General features: G+C 34.9%; 2 protein-coding genes across 4 annotated transcripts; one reads left to right on the top strand and one right to left on the bottom strand.

Annotated features, from left to right (window-relative positions):
• The first annotated feature begins 5,768 nt into the window (after positions 1-5,768).
• LOC142548767 (glycosylinositol phosphorylceramide mannosyl transferase 1-like) lies at positions 5,769-9,429 on the top strand. Its single transcript, XM_075657279.1, has 5 exons — positions 5,769-6,233; positions 7,205-7,601; positions 8,148-8,311; positions 8,403-8,473; positions 9,066-9,429. The coding sequence occupies exons 1-5, from the start codon at positions 6,037-6,039 to the stop codon at positions 9,224-9,226; spliced, it is 990 nt and encodes a 329-aa protein (XP_075513394.1). The 5' UTR covers positions 5,769-6,036; the 3' UTR covers positions 9,227-9,429.
• Positions 9,430-9,840: 411 nt separating this feature from the next.
• On the bottom strand, positions 9,841-12,471 carry LOC142548766 (uncharacterized). 3 transcript variants are annotated; one of them, XM_075657277.1, is made up of 4 exons: positions 12,234-12,471; positions 11,679-11,796; positions 10,414-11,564; positions 9,841-10,188 (listed from the first exon to the last, which is right to left on the bottom strand). In XM_075657277.1, exons 3-4 carry the CDS (start codon positions 11,556-11,558, stop codon positions 9,942-9,944), a joined length of 1,392 nt encoding a protein of 463 aa, XP_075513392.1. In that variant the 5' UTR covers positions 11,559-11,564; positions 11,679-11,796; positions 12,234-12,471; the 3' UTR covers positions 9,841-9,941. The 3 variants fall into 3 exon arrangements, with proteins under 3 accessions (XP_075513392.1, XP_075513391.1, XP_075513393.1); XM_075657276.1 differs by lacking the exon at positions 12,234-12,471 and adding an exon at positions 12,052-12,211; XM_075657278.1 differs by lacking the exon at positions 12,234-12,471 and adding an exon at positions 12,073-12,209.
• Between the last annotated feature and the right edge of the window lie 1,643 nt (positions 12,472-14,114).

Here is a 14,114-nt window from a genome sequence, read left to right as displayed (position 1 = left end):
AAAGACCCATAAATAATAAGAGAAAAGTACATTTTTGTGTCATGTGATTTGTATTTTTAGTCTTATAACTTGCATTTTTTGTCATTTTTTACCTACTCCGTCGTGTTTTTTACCAAATAATATTTTCTAAAAATCACACACTTGCAAGTTTTCTTCAGAAAATTCATGTCAACATCCACGTCCCGCCACACAAGCTATTTTCGACATACAAAACATGCTCAAATTCATCTTTGACATAATCAAATTTTTTTAGAAAAAATTATCAGTTACATGATAAAAATATAAATTTCCCCAAAAAATTGATTACTTTATAAGCTACGTGATAACAATATAGTCTTAAAAATTAGTTACAATTCACGCCCTTTAAGCTAAAGTTTTGATCCGATAATATATAATAAAATTTATATATTATTATAATATAGTTTTGTTCACTGATCGAAAAAAGTATCAAGTCATGCCAATATAGAATTTTTTTTAGCATAAAATATATTGCATCATCATTTCATCAAGTTATTATTTACAACAAATTTCAAACACAAATGAATAGCATTCATAAACACAAAATCACTTGCACTGGTGATACTACTTCGGGCAAGGTCACGACCCGTTGTTTGCTGATCTTGGACAATGTTAGAGTTCAGTTGTGGGTGAAAGAGTTCAATGCCTTCGGATAGTTTCTGCAATGGGCTCATCAGTTGAGAATGGTGCATGATTATGAATTGCAAAAAAAAAAAAAAAAAAAAAAGACATTGAGATCATCTGATTCAGCTTTCCAGTTGGACTGCGCAGAAGATATCGCTTTCTCCAGTAGGAAAACTTAATTTCAAAATCGATACACCAGATACGTATCTTGAATTTGTTAGGAAAACTTAATTTCCACATCTTACGAAGGCTTGAAAGGACACACTAATCATGGCAAAGGTGTGATCATGTTCACAGGGGAGAAACCAAGCTATCAAGGAGATCTCTTGAGCAAGCGACATGAGGAGCTAAGTTGCGGCCTGATAGTTTTGACGCACAAGACCACATGAATTTTGGCAAATGAAGCTATAAAATAGGCTTTGTGAGGGATCTAATACTCCCTAGAAGACAAGAGAATGTTCTAGATAAGTTGAGGAGGATGATAAACTTGAATGTTCTAGGAAAGACCTAGAATATCGTTGACATGCCGGGTTCTAGTTTTGTGCGGGAGGATCTAGAACATTGTGGATGAAACATGAATGTCTAGGTTCATGCAAAAGGGCCAAGAACAATGTGGACATGACTCGAACATTATAACCTCGTGTGAAATGACATAAATGTTTTGGAAAATGTTGGGTCTAGAAGCTTCTCAAACAATCAAGAAAATGCTGAAATTTAGAGGAAAGACTAGACAATTTTACAACACTCTCATGTATATTGTAAAATGTAAATGCATAGTAAGTTCTAGTCTACTTTATTATAGAGTAGTGTGGAGTAGGGATGGCAATTTTCCCCACGGTTTCGGGGCTACGCGGGGAAAACCCGAAACGGGACGGGTTCGGGGATATATTAATGGGTTTGGTTTCGGGTTCGGGGATTTTAAAAAATCCCCGAAATATATTGGGACGGGTTTGGAAATCCTATCCTTATACCAAACCCTCCCAAACCCGCCCCGATAATATATATATATATATATATAAATACAGTAATATATTCGGGTATTTCAAACGGGTTCGGGGACGGCGGGTTCGGGGACTGAGATTCCCCGATTAGGTAGATCCAGGGATGGGAGCGGGGATATAATTAGGGGACGGGGATAGGGATGGCAAACCCGCCCCCGTCCCGTCCTATTGCCATCCTTAGTATGGAGTGTTCTAGATGCCAGAAGGATCATGGGGTTTTTTTTTTTAAAATAATATATTTTTAAAACTTATTTATTAAAATATAATAGATTCTAAAACATTATGAAAATATGACAATCCGGAGTTTGAAGTTCCGGTTTCACTGTCCCGGTCAGAATCCGGGACAGACTGACACGGATTCTAAGAATCCGATTTTAATTTTTTTTTTTTTAAAAAGGAAAATCGGCGACGGTTTAACCAAAACCGTCGCTATCCGCGAGGGTTTTTTAAACAGTCGCTATTTGCGACGATTTAACCAAAAACCGTCGCTATGGCACGGATTTTCTGCCATTCTAACCGGAACGCTTCACATATTCATTCGATCGAACACCACGCACCCTTGCAACGTTCTCAGAATAATCATGTTCTATGCATTCATCTCCACTGCAAGTTCGTGTCATTGATACTTGGGATTTTAGTTCGCTGGATTGGCACCTGTATTGCTCTTGAGTTGATCAATTTGACTCTTTTTTGTAGACCATGATATTTTATAAGAGTAATCTTTTTTACCTTATAGTGTCACTAGGACTCTAGACAATTTTTATTGGACAGTATCAAATCATCCTCGACGAAGGAAATTAAACCACTTTTTCATAAATTTCCCCTACTTTTTTTTAAATAATTAACATAATTTTATTTATCCATTGACCAATTAGCAATTATATTTCAAGTTTATTTTATTCAGAAACCAAAGAAGAGACATGTTTTGACATATCTTACTTTTTGTTTAAGGATGAGAAATTGCTCCTCAATGATTTATTTGGAAAAATTTGTCCATTTTATTATTTGAATTAAATCATAAAGTTTAACAACTCCTCTATTGCGTGACTGCTACAATACATTAATTTTCAAGAAATTTTTTGTTAATTTTTTATTTATTGGTGATTGAGATACTTCTTTTAGATTTTAAATTTGGATAAATATATATTTTTTATTTTTAAAATATATTATTTATCGTATTATATTATTATTTTATATAATATATTGGTTTTCTGGTCCGATTATCGATTCAACCATTTTACAAGGCAAATCGATTTATGACCGGTCCGGTTATGAAAACATTACAAAATATACATTTATAATGAAAATACATCAAAAAACTCACTGAAATTCACACTAATTTGAGAAACAGGGCCTCCAATGCCCCCATGCCATGTTTCGGGCTCCCCTGCACTCCCTGCTTAGGGGCTCCAATTTGGGCACACCCGCGCTCTCTGTTTTGCCTAGCATGGTGCATGGCACTTTTGTGTCACCTTGCTGTATGAGAATTTTTCAGACAGTTTTTATGCGCGAATTTTCTTTGTTTTCGAGTTTTTTTGTTTAATTTCAATTCATCAACCATCTATCACATGATTATTCAATTTTTTGGATTGTATTCTTGTAATGCTAGACACTTGAGCGATCACAGTCTGAAAACTACCGAAACAAATTTAATTATGTGATAAAGTAAATATAACATGTTTTTAATAACAAACAATATAAACAAAAGCTGTGTGTCATTCAAGAAAAAAACATGTAAGATGACTATTATACATTGCTCGAAGTACTGAAGATCGCAAAATCTAGAAATGGATGAAAATCAAGTGGAAACAGAAACAGAGAGTTGGGAGTCGGAGTTCAAGGCTGGGCTTTATAATTGGAGTTTCGAAACTGGCTGAATAATTGGGCTTGGGTCAAAAGCCCAACTAATTACCCTGACTCTAATTGAATACGATAAGAAATGCAAAAAAACCCATAAATATTAACAGACAATTATATTTTCGTCACATAATTTACGCTATTTTCACTTTTGATCGTGTTAACAATGAATTCATATTTTTCATCATGTAACTTGTATGTATTCTTTTGTAATGTTAATACGAATTTACATATTTAATCCTGTAACTTGTATTTTTTTTTTTCGTTTTTTAGTTATATTTGCTTATTTAGTTCTATAAGTTCTATTATTAACACATTTGGTCATCTAATATGTATGTATTTTTTTATGTTAATATGAATTTGTATTTTTTGTTATGTTAATATGAATTTGTATTTTTAATCATGAAACTTGTATTTTTTTTTCATTTTTTGGTCATATTTTCATATTTACTTTTATAATTTCCAATTTTTTGTCTTTTTTTTTACCGGACTCCACCGTGAATCTTTTTAAATAATATTTTTTTAAAAAAAATCACGAATAATATGCAAGTTTGATCTAAAAATCCATGTTAATATCCACGTTTATCACATAAGTAATTTCCGTCAGATAAAACTGACTCCAGTAAAAAAACTATGAATAAAAAAAAACGTAAATCACATTATTAAAAATACAAATTCATTGTTAATAATACAAAAAATTATACAAGTTAGAGTACAAAAAAAATACAAGTTCACCTTAATATGACCAATTTTTTTTTTTTTAAAAAAAAAAATTATATGACAACAAATATAATGTTCACAAAGGGGCAAAAACTTGTGTGAGACGATTTCACGGGTCGTATTTTGTGAGACGGATATCTTATTTGGATTATCCGTGAAAAAGTATTACTTTTTATTGTGAATATCGGTAAGGTTGACCCGTCTCACAGATAAATATTAGTGAGACCGTCTCACAAGAGACCTACTCAAAAAAAAAAAAAAATGAACATCGATCACTTTTGAAACTATGTGATGACATAATAGTCTAAAAATTAGTTACGATTCCACGCCCATTTTACGTCTATGAATTTTATATTTTATTATGATATAGGTTTGTCCACTCATTTAAAAAAAATAAAGAAATGACACCAACGCAGATTTTAAAATAGATACCGTTGAACATTTGGTGAAGGGACTCATAAAAAAAAGATCGAATAAAAAATTATAAGTAGGAAATAAACATTTACGTAACATGTCACGCTTCCGATTCGATATTTGACAAAAAAAAGCTTACCCCACTCGGCCATTCTTAGTTTTTATCCCTAACACTACAATGACAACACGATTAATCGGGTCCAAGATGCTAATATCATCTATATTAAATTAAAATAATATGAAATATTGTGAAATCAATGAAATTTGATCAAGGTCGTGTTTATATTCATGTTCAAACTCGATTTTTGAAATAATATCGAGGTCGATTTTGGTTTTTTTTTTTTTTTTTTTTAAGTTCAAAGTTAATGATATAACAGTATCAATTCCAAATATATAAATAATATAAGGAAACTGATACACGCGTTGCGTACTTGTACAATATTTTTTATAATTCATTTGGTTTATATTTAAATGATAATCAAAATGTAATAATTATAAGCAATAATAAAAAAACTACACTATAATTTTGATATATTGATTAAAAAAATAAGTATATAAAAAAACAAAGTAGGAATTGAACCTATAAGTTGATGCTTAGAAAACAAAAGTTCTATCCGCTGAGCTAAATATCACTTAGATTAAAGTTTTAATATTTTATTAATATATATAATTATTAAAAAAGATCATATCATCAAAATTAGTTAGTAGAAGAGTCTCAAACGTATATAAAAAAGAGTAAGTTTCTTGTGAGACGGTCTCACGAATATTTATCTGTGAGACGGGTCAACGCTACCGATATTCACAATAAAAAATAATATTCTTAGTATAAAAAATAATATTTTTTCATGGATGACCCAAATAAGAGATCCGTCTTACAAAATACGACTCGTGAGACCGTCTCACACAAGTTTTTGTCTATAAAAAGAATGGAGAGAAAGAGATTATCTGATAAAATAATCAAAATATCGTCCTCATTTTCAATGGTGTATCAAAATAAACTATTATGAAAAAGACTTAATAGCTAGATTGGCATAATGAAAATAACCGAAAAACTATATTAAAAAAATTTAAAACTAATTTAAGGATATATATATATATATATATATATATATATAATTATTAGTTTTTCTATATTATCTTCTTGTTTTTGAAAAAAGGAAATTAAATTCAAAACGCTAAAAGGTTGAATTTACCGGCGCCTGACCTATCAAGATCTTATTTCGATTCCCTCGACGCACTCGAATATCTGTACCCCGTCTTCTAAATATGGAAACCCAGGCATGACGTCATCACCGGACCCTACCAATCGTCGGAGCCCGTCCTGAGGGCCGCATTCATCCGGACGAAGGATCCCTATAGGATTCATTATCATTGTTTCTGACTGCGTGCTGTCGGAATTCTTATGACTACCATGAGGTCCAGACTTTTCAGCCGTCGGAGTATAAGGCAGGGGGCGGTGTTAGCAGTTGGATCGATGAAGATAAAGTTACTGCTAGCATGTTGTGTTGTTTTATCGTTTATCGCGTTTTCAGGGCGTAAGGCGTCATTTATGGGATGGGAGCAGAACGATGTTTCTCTGTCCCCTTCCTCCTCGCCCCGGTAATTGTTCTTGGAGTCATGCGATGATTCTACTGGAGCGTGCAGATTTATTTGATTTTGCGATAAGTTTTCGTTTATTTCGTTGAGATGAAGCTGCTATTTATGTGTGTTCGATCGTTGTATTGGTGTAGTAAATGCTGTGAGAATTCATTGGGTTTTTTTTGTCGTTGTGTTTGTCTTGTTTTCCGTTGCTTAACTGGACAATTGATTTATTTTCGTCTTTACTTTAATGACGGACTTTTTGAGGAAGATACATTATTTTTTCTCAAAGTAGCGTTGTGAGTTTCCATTTGCAGCAATGCAGCGACAATTGGCGACTAGTAATCAACATTCAACTATAATTTGCTTGGAAGCTATTAATTAGCCCTTTGATTTACTTTACGTAATTGAATATTAAACCTATATATATTCTGCGTTTGCAAGAATAAAGAAAATGGCGAGAAATTGTCCAAGAAACAACCCAATTTGATGTCTGTGTGTTCTCCCAGTTTTTGTTTTTTGACACGAGTCTTTGTTGTGCAAAGCATTTGCTTTCTTATTGTCTTTGGTTTGGCAATATGCGAAGCTCTGATAGACATTTGGTAGTCTTCACATGGAAGAGTTAGTTCGGAATGGTTTTTCATGAATGAGGCAAGATGTGTCTTTTCCTGAATAAGGAAGAGCTGGTCGAAGAACATTTCTTTGTTAGTTGTCAATATGCCTGTTGGCTAGGGTCATGATAGCCCATAATTTTCCATAATTTATTATATTTCATGCCATTGCTTTGGGAGCATATTATCATCTGTTGTTACTGAACGTCTATGTCGCTTCTTTTTCAACAAATGATTTTGTATGCTTTGACTCAGATCAAGCATTTTTCTTGGATTTTTTAGTGGTTTATTCAGGAATTAGAGAAGGCTGTATGAACTATATTAAATACAATTGTTGTAATTGGTTGCCTCATGCTAATTCGGATGTAATGCTTTGTACAGGAAAGGATATACCATATTGATGAACACGTGGAAAAGAAATGATCTTCTGAAGCAGTCCATATCTCATTATGCATCATGTCCCGGGCTTGATTCCGTCCATATAGTGTGGAGTGAGCCTGACCTTCCTTCAGATTCTCTTGTCAATTTTCTTACAAATGTGGTCAAGCAGAATTCAAAAGGTGGTCGAGAAATTGAGTTGAAATTTGATATAAATGTAGAAGACAGTTTGAACAACAGATTTAAAGAAATAAAGGATTTGAAGTCAGATGTGGTTTTTTCCGTTGACGATGATATTATATTCCCTTGCGCAACAGTAGAATTTGCTTTCAGGGCCTGGCAGAGTGCACCAGACACAATGGTGGGATTTGTGCCTCGCATTCATTGGCTCGATAAATCGGTCCGTGCTTTTACTTTGTGCTTCTTTTGTTAATGAAACAGCATGAGGTTAGGGAAAGTAAACCAGCAAAATATGCCACTTTGAAGCTCATACTCTTTCCATAAGGGGTTATATTTTTAAGTCTCTTCACTGCTAATTTCATTTCCTTTGCCAGAACTCTGCATATTTGATCAGTTTGTTGTATGATGGCAAATTGGTTTGTGGCGTTCCAATAATCAAGTCTGCATGTTCATTCAGTTTTCTGATACATTTCCAGTGTACAATGATGTAAAGATTGAGTTCTATATCCACACATTGTCCATATGACAATAAGTGTCTAATATTGTATACAAGTATTGTGTTCTTTTCTGCACACAACAATTCTTGACTTAGAATGTATCTATATAAGTCCTCTTTACCCAAGCTCGAATTGATATATGAATTTCTCTACTGCAATGTTGAGGTTACCCTATCATTTAGTTGGAGAAACTGTTATTTAAAATGTCCGAAGAATTGCTTTAGATCTTCTTTTGGGCAGCACTTTCAACTGGTCTTTTTCTGTCACAGAAAGGTGATCAGGACACCTATATTTACAGTGGATGGTGGTCTGTTTGGTGGACTGGTACATACAGTATGATTCTCTCAAAGGCTGCCTTCTTTCATAAGAAATATCTCAACATGTATACATACGAGATGCCATCTTCCATTCGAGAATATGTGACCAAGAACAGGTTCTTATCGAACCATAATTTTTTTTTGACTTTTTTTCACTCTTTTTTTGCAAATCTGAAAGCTTTTAATCGATGGGTATGGATCTATTAGAAATTGTGAAGATATTGCAATGTCTTTCCTCGTTGCAAATGCTACTCGTGCTCCGCCCATTTGGGTGAAAGGTAATTTTTCTTTTTTTACTCAAATCTTCTTTCTGATTGAAAGCTTTCATTCATTCCTTTTTAAAATGGTGTACTTCAGGTTTAGATTTGTCATTTGGCCTTTAACTGTTATGGTTTTGTTATTTGGCTTTTAACTGTTATGGTCTTGTTATTTGGCCTTTAACTGTTGCAGTTTTGGATTGAAACACTTTGTTTGCCAGTTTATATTCCACTTTTTTTAATCAGTTATTTCCTAGTCTATTCTTTTTGTGGTTATGGAGCTTCAAGTGTTATATAAGATGCTCTTTTGTGTGGATTACACGCAATATACAACCACATATTCGGGAAAGAGTAGGATTCCCTGTAATGTTTTTTTTTTAAAAAAAAGTTTTTGCATGAAATCCTAATTTATGTTACGTTTCCAAGAATAACAATTACCCCACTTGCTTAACCTCCTGTCTAAAAGCAATCAATGCGGCATTCCTTCCTTGGGTTTCTTCCACATCTTGGTGCTGGGGAAACAAAATCTCATCAAGCTTCACATCACTAAGAACAGTGTAGTAAGTCTCTAAAAATCGCACGCTAATGTTTCCCACCTCATGCTATAATTTAGGTAAAATATATGAGATTGGCTCCACTGGGATTAGCAGCTTGGGAGGCCATAATTCAAGAAGAACGCATTGTGTTAATCGTTTCTCGGTTGAGTATGGAGGAATGACTTTGGTATCCACTTCAGTCAAGGCCATCGATAGCCGTTTTAGCTGGTTTTGGTGATGATGGTATCTCTAACCTCACCATTTTTCCATGTAGTACAGTCCTCTTATTCCACGTCTTATTAGTTATTCATTTGGTGGTATAATCACAATTTACCACATTTACTTAGGATATATCAATGCAGTTTTTGTAGATTTTTGCTTTGAAATAGAGTACGAATATTGGTTCCTCCCTTAAATGATGTAATATGTTCTTGTGCCTTAGCCACTGTACTCGACATTCTGGCGCTTTATGAAAAGAAAACATATTAGAAACAGAGCAACATCTCATATACCGTTATCTTTATCAAAGAAGTTTAATATCTGAGGTAAAAATGCGTCTTTCCACTCTTCCAAATTTTAAACGATACTGTGCTTATTCAAATATAAAGCTGGTGATCTAAATCCCAACTGTACTACGCTTTGCTCGCAAGAAAAAAACAATGTTTTTTTTTAACAATATAAAGAGTTTCATTAGCTAGATGATAAAAGTTATCAGGCTCTACCAAATCAAGGAAGTAGATGTGTTTTCATCTCTTCTATTATCAAAGCAAAGCCGCTACATCTTTCTGTGCGCGTATGCGAACCTGAATATTTTAACCAGAACACGCCAAATGCGACATTTGAGAAGCCAAGTAAGGTTAAACCAGCCACTCCTTCGATGTTGGCCGTTGCAAGACCACACTGGCAACTTTATTTAATTTTCTTTTCTTTTACAAGAGTATTATTGCATTAGTCTACAAGTTTGAGTTAGGTAAATCGCTAACAGGATAACAGGTTTCTTCACCACCAGTACTCCACAAGAAATTAGCATATCTCGAGGCGTGATAAGAGTTATCAGGCTCAGCAGCCAAGGCTTGTAAAAACCTCTCTTCTGCTTTCCACAAATCCCTTCGCACCATCCACAAGAAGTTCGCATACAGGCTCAGGGCCTCTGCATCCGTTGGCATTACTTGTACCGCCCGCTTGTAACATTCCTCCGCCCTGTGAAGCACAACAATAGAAAATCAGCTTGAAAATATAAATCGAGATATATATATATATATATAATCAGTGACACATGCAAGTTCAGACAGTTTCACATAGAGTAAACGGGTATTGTCCATTCTGGGTGGTTATGGAGAGCATGTACACAGTACACTATCTACAAGATAACATCATAATCTTTAAAGGAAACGAACAAGGGATTTGAGGGATTTTCGAGATTACCTGTCATAATCACGAGTAACAAGCTGCAAGAACTGCCCATAATTGCAGAGTAAAAGAGGGTTGTTAGGTTCACGAGACAAGTTCATCTGGTATAGAAGATCAGTCCTATGATATACTTCATAGCCATCGGACTCCACCTCCACTGACACTGGTGAGACGAAGCTTTGGATATTTTCGTGATCGAGAACCTCTCTCTCAAATTCTTGCATTTTTGTTGCTTCACTTCCATCGACAATTCCTTGACCAAGTTGAGCGATTGATGACACTGATAAGTCAATCTCCTCATCATACTTGAATGCTCCCGAGGGCAAAATCCTTGTTTGAGAAGCGGAAAAAGTGCTGAAATTTGCTACAAGGATCATAACATAGATCATCAAAGACGGTGTCTTTGAAAAAACTTGTTCAAACAGCCATGCAAATGATGAATGCATTTCTTTCTGAACTTTACGGATAGCAAAATCTAGATCTTCATGGCACGGAGATTCTCTCATGTGTAAGGCATAGCTCTGAAGTTCGACTAAGATGAAAACCGTAGAAGAAAAAGCTGCCTTCACCGAGCAATAATCGGAATCTTTACGTTCAGTAAAATCTTTAAACCCCCCGTTACATTGTATTTTCTTCTTTATCATCCTCAAAGACAGCGGGATATCAAGACACTTGGCTTTTTGTTCAATAGTTGCTCGAATAGCAGTCTCGCGATCTGGCCAATCTGGGACTTCTGGCCTGATCCCAAGCATCATGGGTTCCAAGAAATCAAATCGCGAATTCAAGAATGAATCTTGGTCGCCTTTTGTCTTGGGTATTGCGCCAGGGAATCTGTCCATATGTCCTTCACTCTCTGATAAGCCGAAACTTTTAGCTAATCCTTCGACATGACGGGACGATTCCTCATCACGCATTTTGTCAAAACCCGAAAAAGAACATTGAATGATAGGATCTCTGCAAACTTTCTTGTACAAAGCTTGAGAGTTCAGGGGAGTTTTGAACACAAATGGATGGGTAAGAGCAGTGAAGGGGACTGTTCGATCCCGTCCATCCCTTTTCAAGTTTGTAGAGGAAAGAAGAGGAACTGGGACCAAAGGAGCACACGCTTGAAGGGCATGAAGTGAACAGTCTACGCTAGCCGGCACAAGTTCAAGCCTCATTAATGGCTAAGCAAGAAAGGGGGATACAAAGGTGTAAGCGCAGCGGCGGAACAGAAAGAATAAGGGGGGCTTATTGAAAATAGGGAACTGATACTTGAAATAAGATGAAAGAACGCTCACGTAAAGGCCGAAAACAAGAGAAGGAAGAGAAATCTCGTGAGTTCAAGAATCCGTATCCGATCTTGCAAAAGAAGAGTAGTTCAGAATCTGGTTTGGATGCCTTAAATGCAATCAAAACCTGCGACATACAAATGTGACAACACAGTAAATTAAACAGATAAAGGTCTCTCCTCCCCATCCGACAAATTTGCCAACATTCGTGCACAGATATATCAAAAGCTTGAAACTTTCACTTATTAAAAGAAAAAATAACGCAAGTTCTATCACCACAACATATTACAGCGTGGCCCTTTTGCTGATACAACTACAAGTAATCAATCATACGCAGATTCTACAACAAAGAAATAAAGGCAAAAATTGGTAGGTGGTAAACCAGCTAATCAAGAAGCTAAACCAGGAAACATGTTGCCTCCACTGTTCTACAGTAGTGGGAACTGGGAGGGAAGATCAACAGATTAAATGAGAAAAAGAATGGATAGATCGTAGATGAAGATGATATTATGAAGATAATATTTTGTATGAGCAAAAGCGCACTTTTAGGAAAAGTGGGCTTACAGTTTATGGGGACTATTGTGTTGGAGAGAGAGAACGGAAAACTCGACGATCACATGTGGGCCTGCTGCCATTGCCATGCCTAAAACAGCAACAAAAAGCGAATGCAGTTCAATCAATGGACTATCTACTACAGAATAGGTGCAACCTGGCACTTTTCTTGAATCATCCCGAATGTGCATGATTTGGTGGTAGATTTTCTTGACCAACAATTTATTTGTCTTTTTCTTTTTTCCTTTTCATCAAATATTATATATATATATTGCATTTAATGCAGTCCAAGATTGATCGTGAAAACTGCATTGTAGTTGGACGCATTCAGTGACTGAAGATTCATGGAGTTTAATAACTTACACTCGAGGGATTTACATAAACTCTTCGAAGTACCAAAAATGTATAAATGAATATCTTTTCGTAGACAAGTACTTATGTGAGATTTCATGAATCAATTTTGTGAGACGAATTTCGAACTAACTCGTCTCATAAAAATATTATTTTTTATGTCAAAAATATATAAATGATATTGTCTGTTAATAAACTTACTATATATATATATATATATATATACACGTCCCCGTGAAATTCTTAAATGGTCCTTGGACACTTGGAGCCCGGAGGTGTTTGAACTATGAAAAATTACTAAAAAAAAAGGTTGCTATTACCCAATCTCGTGACCTTATGGCTTATAACCTAAATTGTAAGCATATAGACTTTAGGTGTTAGTGTTATTTTATCATTATTGTGGGAAACAAGGAAAGGCAGTCCAATTGGCCGGATCACGTGCCTCCGAACTAATGGTTTCATGGATTTCGGACATGTGTGATTTTATCTAATAAATTATTTTATTAAAAAAATGTGCTTGCATGATATAAATTTCGGAGGGAAGTTCAAAGGTCAAAGTAAATAAATCAGATATTTGGCACATCAAGAGATTATGCAGTAAAATTATTAATGAAAGATAATATAGAAAATTAAAATACTGTATCAAAGAGATTATCTAATGAATAAGAATACAATAAATAGCCATTCTTAAAATTAACGAGGATGGTTGAATAATATATGCCTACTTTATTAGTTAACGTTCATACCTATGATAAAACAAAGTATGTTAAACTAATTATTACAGAGGTTGGAGTTTTTGTTACATCCTCGTTTTGCTTATTGAAAAAGGTTTTTGTCACTGCACTGTAAATGGAATCGTCATCCATCAACGATATATTGATAGTTGAATAACAGAGATGACAACCAAAAATGAGAAGGTCATGTAAACATGTTGCCATTCATGATATATCCCATTGAGATCTCAACTCTCATAATCAAATGCTTTTTTTTTTCAGTCAAAGCTTGCAGATTTTGATAACTAAAATATTCCAGAACTTGAAGCAGGCTACCTACCATTCACATCCAGCATCCTGCTATTGCTAAACATGACGAAGTGAACCGAATGTCGTGAACAAGTTTACCCGAAATTTAAGCTGTCCAACCACTAATCTGTGCAGCTTGAAACTCTCTCAAAAGTTGTATTGACTGGTGGTAGAGGTTCAGGTCCAATCCATCCACATTTCCACCGACTCGAGCTTTCAGAATTGCCTGGGAAAAAAATACTAATGCCTGGTGGTAGAGGGCATGAGTGACGGCTGATCTTGCTAGCCCCTTCTTGCTCTACCGCTGCCAAGATGCACGCTATCGTTGCTCAAATGTCATAAAATCCAAATTAACGACCACTTCAAATACACATCGAGTTTATGAAAAAAAATTACCTGAAAGATTACGTGCAAATTGTGTTACGACTTCACAAAATCATTTTAAAAATGAAAAATCAAAGCTACAATGACACTACCTACTTTCTGCTTCTAGGGTGCAATTTTAGCCCTAATTGAAGTT

The sequence above is a fragment of the Primulina tabacum genome, chromosome 6 (assembly GCF_025594145.1).
Source record: "Primulina tabacum isolate GXHZ01 chromosome 6, ASM2559414v2, whole genome shotgun sequence".
Lineage (NCBI taxonomy): Eukaryota > Viridiplantae > Streptophyta > Magnoliopsida > Lamiales > Gesneriaceae > Primulina > Primulina tabacum.
The sequence above is the reverse complement of the archived record's forward strand: the minus strand, read 5'-3'. Positions and strand labels throughout refer to the sequence as shown.